Here is a 16,644-nt window from a genome sequence, read left to right on the forward strand (position 1 = left end):
CATGATTACCTAAAGAATTTAATTTTAAAATTTAATATATTAGTGATTTAATAAGGGCTTTGCAAGATTATAAGACTAGGAGTATACTTCCACACTATACCCACCAATAAAGAATAATTTTAGTAAAAGGAGAAAAAAATGGAGATACAGATTTTTCTGGATAAGTGCCTATTTATTCTGAATCCAGAAGTTTGTAACAAACTTTTTTTGCAATCGGTGTGTGTGTGTGTGTGTGTGTGTGTGTGTGTGTGTGTGTGTGTGTGTGTGTGTGTGTGTGTGATGTAAAGTACTGGTTGAGTACTTTACCATGCAGAAGGACCTGGATTCAGGCCCCTGACTCCCAGCTGTTAGGGAGAAAGCTTTACAAGTGGTGAAGCAGTGCTACAGTCTCTGTCTCTCCTTTCTATCTACCTTCCCTCTCAATTTCACTGTCTCTTATCAAATAAAATTTAATGATGTTTTAGCCTTTTTACAAAAGAATCTGAGATTCAAAGAATAGTAAATTGTCTCGCTAATGTTGAAGCTGTTAATACTTAACATCCTTTAGTACTAAAATCCACTCTCTGCACAGTGCAAATTGCTACAAGTCAGGATAATTTTCAGTACCTGTATATTTCTTAAATATTATAACTTTCCCTAGTTTGCATTATGTAATGAGAAGACTTCCAAACTTTCTTGCAGTCTTTTCCATCTAAGGGAGCATCTTGGTTTCCTTCTTGGTCTCCACTTGTTGGATAGAGTGGCCAGTTTTTCAGATTTCATGGATACAGGCAGAAAGGTCGTATACCAGGTATCTTCGTTAGGGTATGGTGTTATATCTTAAAAAAAAAAAAAGTTCCCCAAACCAAAAATATAAAAGTTAAACCAGCAATAAACTATATTAGCTTGAGCAGCAGGTGACTGCCTGGAAAGGGAAAAAAAATTTTTTTTAAGGAACACATAGATCAAGCCTTTATTTTATAGACAATTGTGTGCCTGTGGGCATTTCTTAAGGGGATATGGGGAGGGGACTGGGTTACCCAAGGGCATGTCAGGGAAAATATTCTTGAATGAATAAATGTAATGTGCATCCTAAACTTTTTAAAGCAGCAGGCTGAATAATAAAAATTTGAATCGGAAGATAAGATGTTATGGGAACAAATAAAATAGAATCATTTTAAATTAACATCATTACAGATTTCAGAACGTATGTTGTTTTTCTGAGCTTTTGGATAGGTTCATAAGGTCATCAGATTCCAAGCAGCTGCAATAGAAATCTTTTGCTGTGCCCTAATCTCTGCAAGCGGAAACCTTTTTTTTCCCCTTCTTCCCAATCGGCGGGTCATTGGGTCACGTGATTTACATCACGTGACTCGGTCAAAGGCTCTTTCCCTTACAGCTTAAAAAAAAAAAAAAGCTGTTCTCCAATTAAATCTGTTAACGTGTACTTCTACGCTATTTCCTTGTTGGATTTTCTAGTTCTCTGCTGCTTCTATAAAAACAAAATGAGTGGTAAGATTTGCTGGCTGTTTTTGAACATTCTACTAAAAAATTTAAAACATAGAAAGCATCGAATCGATGTAAAAATCCGTGTGTTTGTGTGTGTGAGTGCGCGCGCTTTCAATACGTGCCAAATCCTGTAAAAATGTTTTAAATAGTTGCCATATAATTAAGATTAGGTTTTATTTATGATTGTGCTGATTTTATATTCCAGAATATTTCCTTCCTTTGCCTTTGTTTTTATTTTACCAACTAAAATTTGAAAATTGGCATCGGATTATTTGGAAGCCATTGTGAAAGCTTGCTTTCAACAGGAATGTAGCACGTCAGCAGTCCGTTGCATTTCAGGAATTTAAACTCCAGTTTGTAGTTTCGTTTGAAAAAAAAAAACTTAAATGCGCGTAATAAAAAATATATAATTTATATTAACTAAAGTATCGTTTTTATTGTCATTGACGGGATTTTTGTTTAAGAATTGGGGTTAAAGGCTTCTCAAATTTGCATTACTTCTCTTTCTACAAGATTTTGCATTAGGAAATATGACCTTAAAAAGGCGTCTCAAATTTAAATCATTTCCCTTTCTGCAAGATTTTGCTTTAGGAACTATGAACTTAAAATAAGCCAATGGCAACCTAATTTAGAATAAATCTTGCTCAGTTTTGTAATAGATTATTAAAGACCTGCTAGGTATACACATGTTATGACATAGCTACTCTCCTGCCAGATATGCATTTAGTGTGGTAGAGTCGCTGTCAGATTTAACTGGCTATGACAAAACCTCCTACAGTTAACCACGATTTGTACTTTACCTTTTAGCACTTTATAAATTTAAAGGTATTGTTGAAACTGTTACAAGATACTAGTAGGGCATTTGCATCATTAAATAAGGAATGCTTGAGGGTTTTTGTCACTGTAGACAGGGAAGCAACAGAAATGGTGCTTGTATTGACTAACATTTTACAATGAGAGTTTTATGTGTCCTATGTTGAATGTTATTTCATATAAGTATTTCAGGTGTTGAATATGGCATCCATAAATTGTCATTTTATCTATTTGTTTTAACTGTGTTATCATTTCTGCCTCAGAGAAAAACATTTACTCACTGAGGTGAAGTGATTATTTCATAGGGAAATGAATCAATAATTATTCCTGCACTGAAACTAGTAATGTATTTTCTGCTGGTTTATTTTAGGTCGGGTTTTGTATTGAGTATAGCTTAATTATAATTAAAAGATAAAAGTAAGCTTTTATACTACTAGGTGATAAGCTATCATTAGTAGCTTTCAAAGTATAATTTGGACGGGGTGGGGTGACAATGGTTATGCAAAATGATTTTCATGCCTGAGGCTCTGAGCTCTCAGGTTCAGTCCCCAGGACCACCATAAACCAGAGCTGACCAGTGCACTGGTTTAAAAAAAAAAAAATACAGCATGATGGCAGAGGACCCTAGTGGAGGTTGGAAAACTGAGAAATGTTATGCATGTACAAACTGTTGTTTGACTGTAAAACATTAATCCCCCAATAATGAAATTAAAAATACAATTACAGTAAGCATATTTCATATTATTAGTAAATGAAGTGCAGTTCAAAATAGTTTTACAATTTTAAATGTAATCCACTAAAGCTTTATTTTAGCTGATGGCTAGAAATCATTAATAATAAAAAAATAATTTATATTAGCTAAAATATCATCTTTATTAAGTCATTGATGGCACTTTTTTAAGATTTGAGTTTACAGGCTTCTCAGATTTGAATTATTTCCCTTTCTACAGTATTTTGCATTAGGAAATATGTACTTAAAATAATGTGTTAATTTCCTTTACTAAGATAAATAAGATTTCCAGTGAATTCTTTCTCGTTTTTAGCTGAATTTCATATACTGTGACTATCTCAACCCAATCTCAGGATACAAAAACTAGCATACTGTACTATATATAAGTCAACTGATTGTAAACTAGTGTTTGATTAAAATAATTTTCATGGGGTCAGATCATGATGCACCTAGTTGAGTGCACACCTTACCATGTACAAGAAACCAGGTTCAAGCCCCTGGTCTTCACCTTTGGGAACATTCACAAGTGGTGAAACAGTGCTGCAGTGTCTCTCTCTCCTTCTCTGTCTCCCACTTCTCTTTCATTTTCTGTTAAGTCTATAATACAGAAATTAAAAGTTGAACTGCCTTTCTTGCCTAAGAGGTATAAAGGATCTCACATGTTTTGTTTTAGTTGGCTTCAGTTCAGGAGAACTGTTCTTTTGCTTTCTAAGGATATAAAGATAATAAAGGCCTTAATTTTTTAGAAAGAGTATTGTTTTTAAGCCTCAAATTATATCAGTTGTTAATAAAGCATAGTACTTTATTGTTAAGTACATATCTAGTAGAGATAACAGCTTAAAAAACTACTGGGGGCTGGGTGGTAGCACACCTGGTTAAGCGCACATATTACGAAGTGCAAGGACTGGTGTAGTATCCCGGTTCAAGCCCCCGACTCCTCAACTCCTCAGCTGCAAGGGAGTCACTTCAAAAGTGGTGAAGCAGGTCTACAGGTGTCTTTCTCTCCCCCTCAGTCTGTCCCTCGTCTTTCAATTTCTCTCTGTCCTATCCAACAACAGCAGCAGCAACAACAATGGAAAAAAAGATAGCACCAGGAGCAGTGGACTCGTAGTATAGGCACTGAGCCCCAGCGGTAACTCTGGAAGCAAAAAAAAAAAAAAAAAAAATGAAACTGCCTAGTTTTGTCCCACCAGTTGAGGCGTGCTTGATATCTATCTGTGTCTCAATTTCCACATCAGAAAAACAGGTATAACATAATATTTACATAATAGAATGATTATGAGGGAAAAAGAAAAGGTCTCACACAAAGTTAGTATTAGCTATATGAAGATAATCCCAACAAGTTTGTGTATTTGCATATATATTATATCCTGGTTTTGGTTGGGAAGAGTATTTTGTTGAGAGGATTTTGTGTGTGTGTATGTGTGTGTCCCCGTGTCTGTCTGTCCTGTCCGTCCATCAGGGATAAGTTACCTCAGGCTGGATGCCTGAGTTGCCTGCAAGATGCCAACATTTTCAGTGACTACATCATATATATTATACATTTGCATAGAAAAATACATCATAACTTTCCTTCCCCCCCACCCCTTCTCTCTGAGGAGAGGGAGGGAGGAGAGACACTTGCAGCACTATGCCACTGGTGAGATTTCCACCCCTGCAGGTGGTATCAGTATTTAATTCTAGTCTTAACACATAGTAATGCGTGTGCAGTACCAGGTGATATACATTTATAGCATTTCTTTAACTTTGTTCTTAATCCCAACAGACTTGACGTAGACATTAAACAAGAGGCTTTTAACCCTAACAAAGCAAGTTCCAAGTTTCTAACATTTTCTTTTTCTTGATATTTTCCAATTTTTTCTTTTCTTTTTCTTTTGCCTTTTCTTTTGTAGATTTTATATATGCAAAATTTAGTTTGATTTCCTCTAGGCATAGTGTTTCTAGGCTCAATCCTAAATATCACCTGGAATATTTGTAAAATTGATTCAAAACTTTAGTATAGCATACTTTTAAAAAATATTTATCTATTTGTTCCCTTTGTTGACCTTGTTTTATTGTTGTGATTATTATTGTTATTGGATAGGACAGAGAGAAATGGAGAGGAGGGGAAGGCAGAGAGGGGGAGAGAAAGATAGACACCTGCAGACCTGCTTCACCGCTTGTGAAGTGGCTGGAACCAGGATCCTTATGCCGGTCCTTGCACTCTGCACCACATGCGCTTAACCTGCTGGGCTACCGCCAACTGCCTGTGTAGCACACTTTTGAAAGAAATTCTAGGGAAGCCTGAAAAATCTGTTTTAAAATTTCTCTGCATAACTATTCCCAGCAACAAACAACTTTGAGAAAAGTAAGAAGACAGTTTACAAGATAAATTATATATTTTAACAGCTCAGTCATCTGAATTTCTTTTCACCAATTTTATTATTAGTTTATTTTTCAGAATAAAATTCAAAGTTGTTTTCAACTTTAGTTTGATACACAATCTGAATTAATATATTATTTCTGTGATCCATTCAGGCCCTGCTCAGGTTCCAATGATGTCCCCAAATGGTTCTGTGCCTCCTATTTATGTGCCTCCTGGATATGCCCCACAGGTATGCTTTTGTGCTATTTTCATTTTTATATCTATAGTCTTAATATGCTCTACTAAACGGAATTTTAAAGTTAAATTTTAGTTTAAGTACTGAAGCGTACCTCATATAACATGTCTTTGGTAAATCAATTTTGGGTATTTTAGTACATATATACTTTGAAAGGAGTAAAATATTAATTGGTAGTACTTATGGCCTTGTTTTTTGATATAATGGAAAATTCTAGGTTTTTTTTTTCTCCTTGAATATGTGAATGATGTAAATAGTATCTTAAATTGTAAGTGTGCTCTCATTAAAATTTATTTTTAATTAATCATGTTCTTAGAAGTAACTCCAGATGGTGTTCCAGCCATATTCATAAAGTGAGTGGCTTTTAGTCATCAATAAAAATTGTATGGTAGGTTGTGGTGAATAGAATTTAGACCTGTTGACCTGCAACCCTAAGTAAGGGCTAAGGGGACCCATATCACCACATACCTGTAAAGCTTTCCTATAAATCATTGGGAACACTCTGATGATAAATGTTAACCCATTTGCATAGGCAAATTGAGTTAAACTTTAATTCAAAGTTTAAAGTCAGCAGGTTTTCAGTATCTTTGTGACTAAGACTCTTTATTACATGCACTCTTTTTTGGAAATAATCAGTTGCTTTCCTAGCACTGATTTATACTTGAAATTTTCTTCAAGCACTCTTTTTTTTCTCTATTAATCTAGAATACTGGTGGGATATTCCTGATGGATTTACCACCACCACCACCACCACCACCAACTGTAGGAATGACAGAAAAATAAGACCACACAAGTGGAGAGAATGGAACTAGTATGAGAATTTTAAAAACTAGCTGAGCCCATATGTTTATTTCAAACCTTTCTTGGCTAAATAGCCTTAAACAAATCAACTTCCTTTACAGTGCAGTGTCTATACTGAAGGATGAAATGGAGCCAGCAAAATAGTTCCCATGATAGGGCACCCTCATGTGTGACCCATTTTGAGCCTGGCTCCCATCACATTGAAGGCATATATATAATTTATTTGGTTGTTTATTTATTTTTGGATTGAGACAGAAATTGAGAAGGAAGGGGGGAAATATTGAAGGAGAAAGAGAGACCTGGAACACTGCTTCACTACTAATGAAGTGGCAACTGGTGTCTTAAATGTGGATCCTTTTGCACTGTAGTGTGTGCACTCAATCAGGTATACCACCACCTGGCCCCAGCAGTTTTCTGTCTGTCTGTCTCTGTCTGAAAAAATTTGGCCCAGAATGATAAAGTTTTGACAATAACCTACCTCCCCCTCCCAAAATTAATTAATTATAGACAGATAAAGATACAGTATGAGGTAATATATGTGTAAGTGCTTTGCCAGATTTTCAGAAGAATAGCTGTTCCCCTGCTGTACTTTTAACACAGACTCTGTTACTTCAGTCTCTGTTCTGCCTATGTTAACCCATTGAATTCTGATCCCTATCATGTCCCAAACCTACTCGTTTTTTCCAGCTTTATTCTCTTTGACCACTTGACATTCATTACAACTAAAATGATTTTTACCTCCAATTTTCTTAACACTGAATTTTGCTTCACTGGGTACTCCTCAGACAGTTCTCCACTTGCAGTAAGCTCTTACCTAGTCTTTTCTCTCTACTGAAGTTCAAAAAACATGTATTTATATGTATCATAGGCAAAACTGCTTATTGCGTGCTAGTGATATAAAAATAAGGTATGTTCAATGCAATTAGTCTGCTGGTTTGGTTTTCTTGTTTATTTTTACCAGGGTTACCTATGGGGGTTGGTGCCTGTGCAATGAATCTATCACTCCCGATGGCCGTTTCTTTTTTCTCCCCCTCCCCCTACCCACCCCCCCTCTTTTTTAGTAGAGGCCGAGAAATTGAGAGGGAAGGGAGAACAAGGGTGATAGGGAGAGAAAGAAAACTTCAGCACTGCTTCGCCATTCATGAAACTTATCCCCACTGCAGGTAGGGACCAGGCCCTTACACATGGCAATGTGTGACTACGTACACCATGCCCGGGTGTGCTTTCCTGTTCTTTCAGCCAACCATGACTTTTTTCTTTTTATGACAAATGTCTACACTTTTCATTTCACTCAGTAGTGACCCTCTAGAAGCAGCTTTGCTTGGACCTTTCCAGTTGCCTCTCTTTTGGGGTTCACATGGCATATTATGTATATCCTTAATGAATTTATCAGTTTAGTCAATAATTTCTCTTTCCTGAGACAATTACGAATTCTCATAATAACTATTCAGCTGTGTTCAGCAAGTATATATAGAGTGTTTATATTATTCAGGCACTCTTCTAAATACTTGAGATGTATCAATGAATAAAAAGAGACAAAGGCCTCTGGCTCTGATGTAATTTACATACATATGAAGGGAAGGAAGCAGTGAGTATAATTTTTACACAATGTATTGGTAAAGTGAAAAGGGACTGGTTGTGGGGAGAGGATATAGTTCTTCACATTTTACAATAGAGTGGTCAAGTGGGCCTCTTGGAATGGTGACATTTGAATCAAGTCTTGAAGGGCAGGTAGGAGTGAACCATACATTCTTTAGTGAAAGAGAAATATGGAAACAGAAATAGCCAATGCAGATAGCTTCTAGTAAGAGCATGCCTGGAAATGGCAAAAAGACCTCTGCGGCTCAGCTGAGCCCTCTAGGCACAATGGTGGTAAAGACTAAACAAAAGAGCAGCAAGGCCAGATCATATACATAGTGGACTACTGCCCAGATAGTAAGAATGAGAAATTCATCTTCACCTCATCTTGGATGGAGCTTGAAGGAATCTTGATAAGTGAGATAAGCCTGAAAAAGGATGGATATACAGTGATCTCCCTCATGGACAGAAGTTGAGAAATAAGAACAGAAAGGGAAAACACAAAGCAGAACATAGACTGTGTTTATTGTACCACAGTAAAGGATTCTGGAGGAGGACCTAGGTTGGGGTTGATAGTTTTGCAGTAAACTGAGATATTTTACATGTGTCAATAACTGTATTTACTATAAACCATTAATCCCAATTTTTAAAAAAGAGTCTTATTCAGGGACTAAGTAGAGTGACTGTCAAAATAAGCATCCAAGTTGAAGTTGTATATCTTTTTTTTTTAATTTGTTGGAGGATTGATTAATGGTTTATAGTCAAAGTCAACAGTAAAATACAATAGTTTTTACATGAATAACATTTCTCAATTTTCCACAATGTTGTTTTCGACGGGCTGGCTTCACAGGCGGGTAACAGACGACCAGGGACTCATGGTTGAGCTGTAGGCAGTATCTCTTTATTCATGCAGGACGCAGCACAATCTAAGCCGAGCTAAGCTAAACTAACTAAAGTACCCGAAAACTCACAATGCTGTCTTTATATATACTTGCCAAGTAGGGTGGAAACAGGATGTGACATAGAGAGGGTGGAGAGAAAAGTGACTGGTGAAAATCAGAGTGTGACAAGGAGAGGATCAGGGTGTGACAAGGAGAGGGGGTGGAGCAGGTGAGAATTCTACTACTAAACCACCAATGCCCTAGAGGGAAGGTGGTGCTTGTTAAGAGAGGTTATGTAAATAGAATGAAGTGGTTATGTAAATAGAATAGTGTTAAGCAGGGGGGATTTAAACCAAATGAAACAGAAGGGGTTTTTAAAAGCATACCAACACCACATAACAATTAAACCCCCACTAGGTCCTCCACCATCATGTTCCAGGACCTGAACTCTCCCACACACACCCCAAAGTCTTTTACTTTGGTACACCAACTCTAGTCCAAGTTCTGCTTTGTGTTTTTCTGTCTGTTGTTATTTTTCAACTTCTGCCTATGAGTGGGATCATCCCATATTCTTCCTTCTCTTTCTGGCTGATCTCATGTAGAAGTTGTATATCTTTAGACCAAGAGCCTGTAAAATAATTTCCTTGAATTAATTTGTCATTTCAGTTCTGCACTCAGAAAGAGTAAGAATTATCTACTCTTTGAGCCTGTATTTCTTGGCATATAAGGTCCTACATATACAGCTCACTCCTAGAGTGTCTATGCATCCTTTTCTTGATAACATTTAGTTACATAATCCATATTTTTTAGTCAAATATGACCATGTATGTGTTCTGTTCATATGTCTTTCTGCATGATCTTCTTAATGTTATCTGTGAAGTGTTACTCATTTTTTCATTTTTGCCTTTTGTGATTCTACCCATCCTTGATGACCTAGGTAAAATTATTTGTACCACTGTTTAATTACATATTAGCTGCCATTTGACAGTCTGGAAGGTGGCTCAGTGAATAAAACATTGGACTTTCAAGCATGAGGTCCTGAATTCAATTCCTGGCAGCACATGTACCAGAGTGATGTCTGGTTCTTTCTATTTCTTCGTGTATAAATAAAATATTTAAAAAGTATACAGAAATATAGGGAGGAAATTGCATTGAAAAATCACAATTCGTGGTCTGGGAGGTGGTATAGTGGATAAAGCATTGGACTCTCAAGCATGAGGTCCTCAGTTTGATCCCCGGCAGCACATGTACCAGAGTGATGCCTGGCTCTTTCTCCTCCTGTGTTTCTCTTTAATAAATAAATTATTAAAAATCTTTAAAAAAAAGAAAGAAAAATCACAATCCAGAAATATCTCTATAAATATTTAATATATGTCCCTTCATTCTTCTTTCTAATTACATACATAAATTTAAAGAAAATGATGAGCTTTTTATAATTGTGATTTAACAAATAAGGGACTTTGTGAGAGATTGACATACTACATAGAGGAAGAAATATTTGCCAACTTAACTAAGATATACAGGGAAGCAAACAAATAAAAAAGATTAAACTCGAAGCAACAGGTAAAAAAAATATCAGTAGAAGAAACTTAATTTACTGGCAAATAATACCAACTTAGATCCCTAAGAATCTATAGCACAGAGTAATACTTGATATTTTAGTGAAGATTATAGACTACCTTAATGAGACTCCTGAAAGACAACATCAAAAGTCCTCTCTGCCTTTCTTGTGGCTCTCATTATGGAATGTGGGTTGTTATGGTGATGAAAGGGTGACAACAGGGAGGGAATTGTGAATCTCTTAATGCAGGGAAAAGACTTCTGTCAACTGCAGGAAAAGTTTCAAATTACTCCTTTGAATTGGGCTTTCTTGTGTTTTGGTGGGTTTTGTTTTGTGTTTCCACTTTGCCTTTATATCAGGCAACAGTGTGCTCTATATTTTTCATAGTTTCTACAAACTAGCCTGATATCAGTCTTCTCTCTCAAAAAGAAAAACTCAAAAGATGGGTCTGGGAAGGTAGGGGGAACTTGAGGTGTATAGGAGAATGAATAGGAAAGTTGTCATTTGTGATATAGTTGTATATATCTATCTGTAAATTTAGTTATGCAGAATAAGTACCTGTTGAATGAATGATCAGAAATTTCCTATATTATAGTTTAATAGGTAATGTTGGCATAGCTCTGGTTTCAGGATAAGACCACAGCAGTAGATTGTAAAGGTAGAAGGAGAAACAAAGGAATGTAGAAATAGAGGAAATCACAGAACACCATTTGTTTGGAGTCACTAAAAGGAAGAAAAGAACTAAAGCGTTCTAATAGAAAACATTTATTTCTGGTTACACCATTCATAAAACTTTTTATGTAAATTTTTCTTTAATTGGAGAACTTTTGGGGGTTATCCGAGATATGCTAATATACTGTTTTGGGACTTAGAAGGAAAACTGAACATTTTCATTGTTCAGTCTTTTTTTTTTTTTTTTTTCCTCCAGGGTTATTGCTGGGGCTCAGTGCCTGCACTTAGAATCCACTGCTCCTGGAGGCCATTTTTCCCATTTTGTTGCCCTTATTACTGTCTTCGTTGCCATTGTTGTTGAATAGGACAGAGAGAGGAGAGAAAGATAGACACCTGCAGACCTGCTTCACTGTCCATGAAGCGACCCCCCTGCTGGTGGGGAGTCCAGGGCTCGAACCGGGATCCTTTAGCCAGTCCTTGGCTTTGTGCCATGTGCGCTTAACCCACTGCGCTACGGCACAGCCCCCTTCAGTCTTTTTTTTTAATGAGTAGAAGAAGTAAAGCTAGAGTTTATCTTTGAAGCATAGATAGGATTTGCGTTTTATAAACTAAGAAGAATCAAAAGGAAAGGTAACATTAAAAATTACATGAGGGAGTCGGGCTGTAGCGCAGCGGGTTAAGCGCAGGTGGCACTAAGCACAAGGACCCGCGTAAGGATCCTGGTTCAAGCCCTGGCTCCCCACCTGCAGGGGGTGTCACTTCACAAGTGGTGAAACAGGTCTGCAGGTGTCTATCTTTCTCTCCCTCTCTCTTTCTTCCCCCTCCCTTCTCCATTTCTCTCTGTCTTATCCAACAACAATGACAATAATAATAACTACAACAATAAAACAACAAGGGCAACAAAAGGGAATAAATAAATAAAAATAAATATTAAAACAAAATAAAATAAAAATAAAAATTACATGATAAAGAAATAGGTCGCTGGGAATGAGTTTTTTAATATACCAGCATGACAAGTTAAAAGGATTCCAAATTTGGTGTAGGAGAAAGCTGCAACTCAGAAGGATTGGTAAAGCACACAGGACTCTGCCTGGTTCAAGCCCCTAGCTAGCCCTATGAGTGGTGGAGGAGTGCTGCAGGTGTCTTCCCTTCTGTTTTTCCCCATATCTCTGTTTAACTCTCACCCTCTATCAAAAGGAAAGTGACCACCAGAAATGATAAAATCCTAGTACAGGCAGCAAGCAATGTTTTTTTAAATCTATTTATTTATTTATTTTTGGATAGAGACAAATTGAGAGGGATGGGGAGATAGAGAAGAAGAAGAAGAAGAAGAGAGAGAGAGAGAGACCTGCAGTACTGCTTCACCACTCATGAAGCTTTCCCCCTGCAGGTGAGGACCAGGGGCTTGAACCTGAGTCCTTGCACACTGTAATGTATGTGCTCAACCAGGTGCACTGCCACATTGCCCCAGCAAGCAGTGTTTATAAGACTCAAAACTACAGACATATTTCTCTCTCTTTTTTTTTTTTTACATATTTCTTAACTTGGAGATGATATGTTATTGTCTCCCTTGAAATGAACCATTAAAATTGCCCTGATCATACACCTTCCTAACGATTTTATACTTAAAATTCATTATGTGATGAGCTTAGGTTTCTGGATTCAGGTTTGTGTGTTTGCTTCACGTTTCTAGTTCACAATTTTTGTTTTTCCATAACTTGTCATCTTCCCCTGCCCTCACCTACAATATGAGGAAAGTAAATTATTTATCCTATGATCAGACCAGAATATCACTTAACTATTCTTTCATTTTTATTCCTTGCCACTCCCTGGTGGTCAGGGTTCAGTACTCTCATTTTTATTCACTAAATCACTAAATTTGCATGGTACATGGGATAAATACCTAATACTGTAGCTCTCTGTATACACTTTGTTACATGTGAGACAGTGTCACACAAGACAGAACTGGAGAGACAAGACAGCATACCACTTAAGTGCATGTAGTACCAGGGAACTAGGAACCTCAGGCATAAACATACAGTGACCTTCTAGTTCAACTATTTCTCCAACCACTAATATAAAATCTTTTCATGTTGATTATGTAAAATTTCTGAGGGCTAAGTGGTAGCACACTGGGTTAAAGAGCACATAGTACGAAGCACAAGGACCTGTGCAAAGATCCCAGTTCAAGCTCCTGGCTCCCCACCTGCATGGGGTCACTTCACAAGTGGTAAAGCAGGTCTGCAAGTGTCTCTTTCTCTTCCCTATCTCTCTTTAATTTCTCTCTTTTCTATCCAGTAATATGTTAAAAAAAAAAAAAAAAAAAGGCCCCCAGGAGCAATAGATTCATAGTGCTTGCACTGAACTTCAGTGATAACTCTGGAGGAAAAATAAAATTTCCTAATTTACAGCAAGGGCAACAAAAGGGAAAATAAATATTAAAAAATTTTAATCCTAATTTATAATGCTATGAAATTTCTTATTTTAATATGCTTCAGAGGAGTTGTTACCACCAACAAAGTGTTCAAATCTAGTATTTTTCTTGTAGGTTATTGAAGACAATGGCGTTCGGAGAGTAGTTGTGGTTCCTCAGGCACCCGAGTTTCATCCTGGTGGTCACACTGTCATACACCGTTCTCCACACCCTCCACTGCCTGGATTCATTCCTGTCCCAACCATGATACCCCCTCCACCACGCCATATGTACTCACCAGTGACTGGAGCTGGAGACATGGCAACACAATATATGCCACAGTATCAGTCTTCACAAGTATATGGAGATGTGGGTAAGAAATCTAAAAGTATTCCTGTCTTACATAATTGGCTATTCTTTGCTGGAATGTTATAGTTCTGTTGATGAATTCAATGTATTTTGTCTTTGACTATGCTTTTGTTATCACATCTAAGAATTTTATAATTCAAGGCTATGCAGATTTACAGCTATGTTTCCTTCTGTGAGTTTTATTGTTTTGGCCTCCTACAATTGTCTTTGTCTCATTGTGAGTTTAATTTTGGATATGTGAGATAGAGCTTCAAATTCATATCCAAATTTCTCTGGGTTTTTATTCTGTTATAGATAACTTTTCAACACTCATTTCAAGATTATCCTGATTTTATTAAAGCACTCATTAAAAATTTTAAGACTTTTAGTTCTAAAAATCTAAGCAGAGGATGAAGAGATAGCCTAATAGTTACGCAGTCTCAAGCCTGAGCCTACAAATTCCCCAGGTTCAATCCCCCATATCACCATAAGCCAGAGGTGAGCAGTGCTGTGGTATTTTAAAAAATGAAAATCTAATCAGATTTACTTGCATTTTTTTTCATTCGGATTTTAAATTTTAAAATAAAGGTAAACAGTTATTATATTGTGTGATATATCCAGCCAACAATGATCACAGCATTCTACCAAATTGTTTCCATGTAGACTAATAATTAGGAAAAGATGAAGGAAATAAATGGTTCTAAGTATATATCAAATACAGCTACAGGGAAGGGATTGATAGCATAATGGTTATGCAAAAAGACTCTCATGCCTGCGGCTCCAAAGTCACAGGTTCAATCCCCCACACTACCACAAGCCAGAGCTGAGCAGTGCTCTGTTTTAAAAAATAAAATAAATAAATACAGCTACAGATATGCATATATAAGTACAGTTTAGTCACAAAGCTTGATTCTGTCAGTGGTGACAAAGTCTTATTTTGCATTCTTTGAAATATTTCATAGTGTTATATAAAGACATATGTATTAATTAATTTCTTATATTAATTGTTTCATCTCTTGCCATAATGTTCCTAGAGAAAGTGACCACATTTAGTACTTTTAAATGTTTATTTTTAATTTTCTTTCATAGATACTCACTCTACACATGGAAGGTCCAACTTTAGAGATGAACGATCGAGTAAAACATACGAACGCTTACAAAAGAAATTAAAGGATCGCCAAGGAACACAGAAAGATAAAATGAACAGTCCACCATCATCACCCCAAAAATGTCCTTCTCCCATAAATGAACACGATGGACTATTAAAAGGACAAAATGCTAGCAGCATGAACACAGGCTCAGCAAAAAACAAGTCAGGGAAAGGGAAAGGTGGCACACAAATTAGTACAGAAATTGAAGGTAACTGTTGAAACTATAAATTATTTTTATTGAGACATTTTTTTACTGTTATACTGTCTACCTGAGGGAAAATTTTAGAACTTAAATTTTTACAAATACACCTTTTACATTTTGGGAAAACTCATTTTGTAATTTCACCTATGCTTGAATTTTACTAATCAAAGAACTAAAAGAAATTTCTGTTAGAAACTAAAAGAAATTTCTGTTAGAAAAAATCAAATTTCAATCAAGTTAATTCTCTGCCTCGTCATAAGTTTAAGATGGTTTTTATCCAAAGTTTTTCCCCAAGTTTCTTTTTTTTTTTTTTAATTTTTTATTTAAGAAAGGATTAATGAACAAAAACATAAGGTAGGAGGGGTACAACTCCACACAATTCCCACCACCCAATCTCCATAACCCACCCCCTCCCCTGATAGCTTTCCCATTCTCTATCCCTCTGGGAGCATGGACCCAGGGTCATTGAGGGTTGCAGAAGGTAGAAGGTCTGGCTTCTATAATTGCTTCCCCGCTGAACATGGGCGTTGACTGGTCGATCCATACTCCCAGTCTGCCTCTCTCTTTCCCTAGTAAGGTGTGTCTCTGGGGAAGTGGAGCTCCAGGACACATTGGTGGGTTCTTTAGTCCAGGGAAGCCTGGCCAGCATCCTGGTGGCATCTGGAACCTGGTGATTGAAAAGAGAGTTAACATATGAAGCCAAACAATTTGTTGAGCAGTCATGGATCCCAAGCTTAGAATAGTGGAGAGGAAGTGTTAGAGAGGTACTCACTGCAAACTCTAATGTACTTCTGCTTTCAGGTATATATTTTGCAGTAGTTTATGGATACGTGTGAACATAAGCTCTCTCTCTCAGAAACTGGTGTATATCTAGGTTTTGGGACTTTGTTAGAAAGTGAACCACCTGAGATGAAATTAGAGTGTACTATAAAAGGAAAGGTCTCACCCGAGTAATGAAGCTGAAGGGTTGTCATTCCACACGTGAAGTCTCTGGACACAGTCTGAGGTGAAGCATGTTGAGGTGGCAATCGTTGCATTGGTTAGGTTGTGATCGGCGGATGCAATATTATTTGGTTTGGATTGGGAGACGCATACGGGAAAGTGGGCTCTGTCCAAGGGTTCCAGGACTGGGGGAAGTAGGGGCTCTATAGTGAAGATGTGAGGTTCCTGCTGTCTTAGGGTTCAGAAAGACAATGGATAGTTAATGTTATCACATTATTTGGTAATTGGGTTAACTTTGAAAAGTCCTTTTGTTATGGTTTGCTGTACAGTATCCAGTATCTTGTATATAGCTGTGCTATTGGATGCTTCTAATCTACTTGGTCTAGGCTTTTGAGAGAGTCCGCATATCAAATACACAGCCTATGTATTAAAAAGATTCAGTTTGTGTTTTGAGAAACTTTGAG

The 16,644-nt window shown here is 36.9% G+C and overlaps 1 protein-coding gene across 6 annotated transcripts in view; it reads left to right on the forward strand.

Moving 5' to 3' along the window:
* FNDC3A (fibronectin type III domain containing 3A) overlaps positions 1–16,644 on the forward strand; it is a 135,760-nt gene that overhangs the window by 68,652 nt on the left and 50,464 nt on the right. For 5 of the 6 annotated variants that reach the window (XM_060194856.1, XM_060194855.1, XM_060194861.1 and 2 more), the window contains exons 4-6: positions 5,549–5,625; positions 13,673–13,910; positions 14,975–15,244. In XM_060194856.1, coding sequence (XP_060050839.1) covers positions 5,549–5,625; positions 13,673–13,910; positions 14,975–15,244 — 585 coding nt within the window. Of the gene's footprint in view, positions 1–1,390; positions 1,492–5,548; positions 5,626–13,672; positions 13,911–14,974; positions 15,245–16,644 lie in introns of those variants that run through there. The other variant, XM_060194859.1, reaches the window with a different exon arrangement.

This window comes from Erinaceus europaeus, chromosome 7 (genome assembly GCF_950295315.1).
Source record: "Erinaceus europaeus chromosome 7, mEriEur2.1, whole genome shotgun sequence".
In the NCBI taxonomy this organism is placed as follows: domain Eukaryota; kingdom Metazoa; phylum Chordata; class Mammalia; order Eulipotyphla; family Erinaceidae; genus Erinaceus; species Erinaceus europaeus.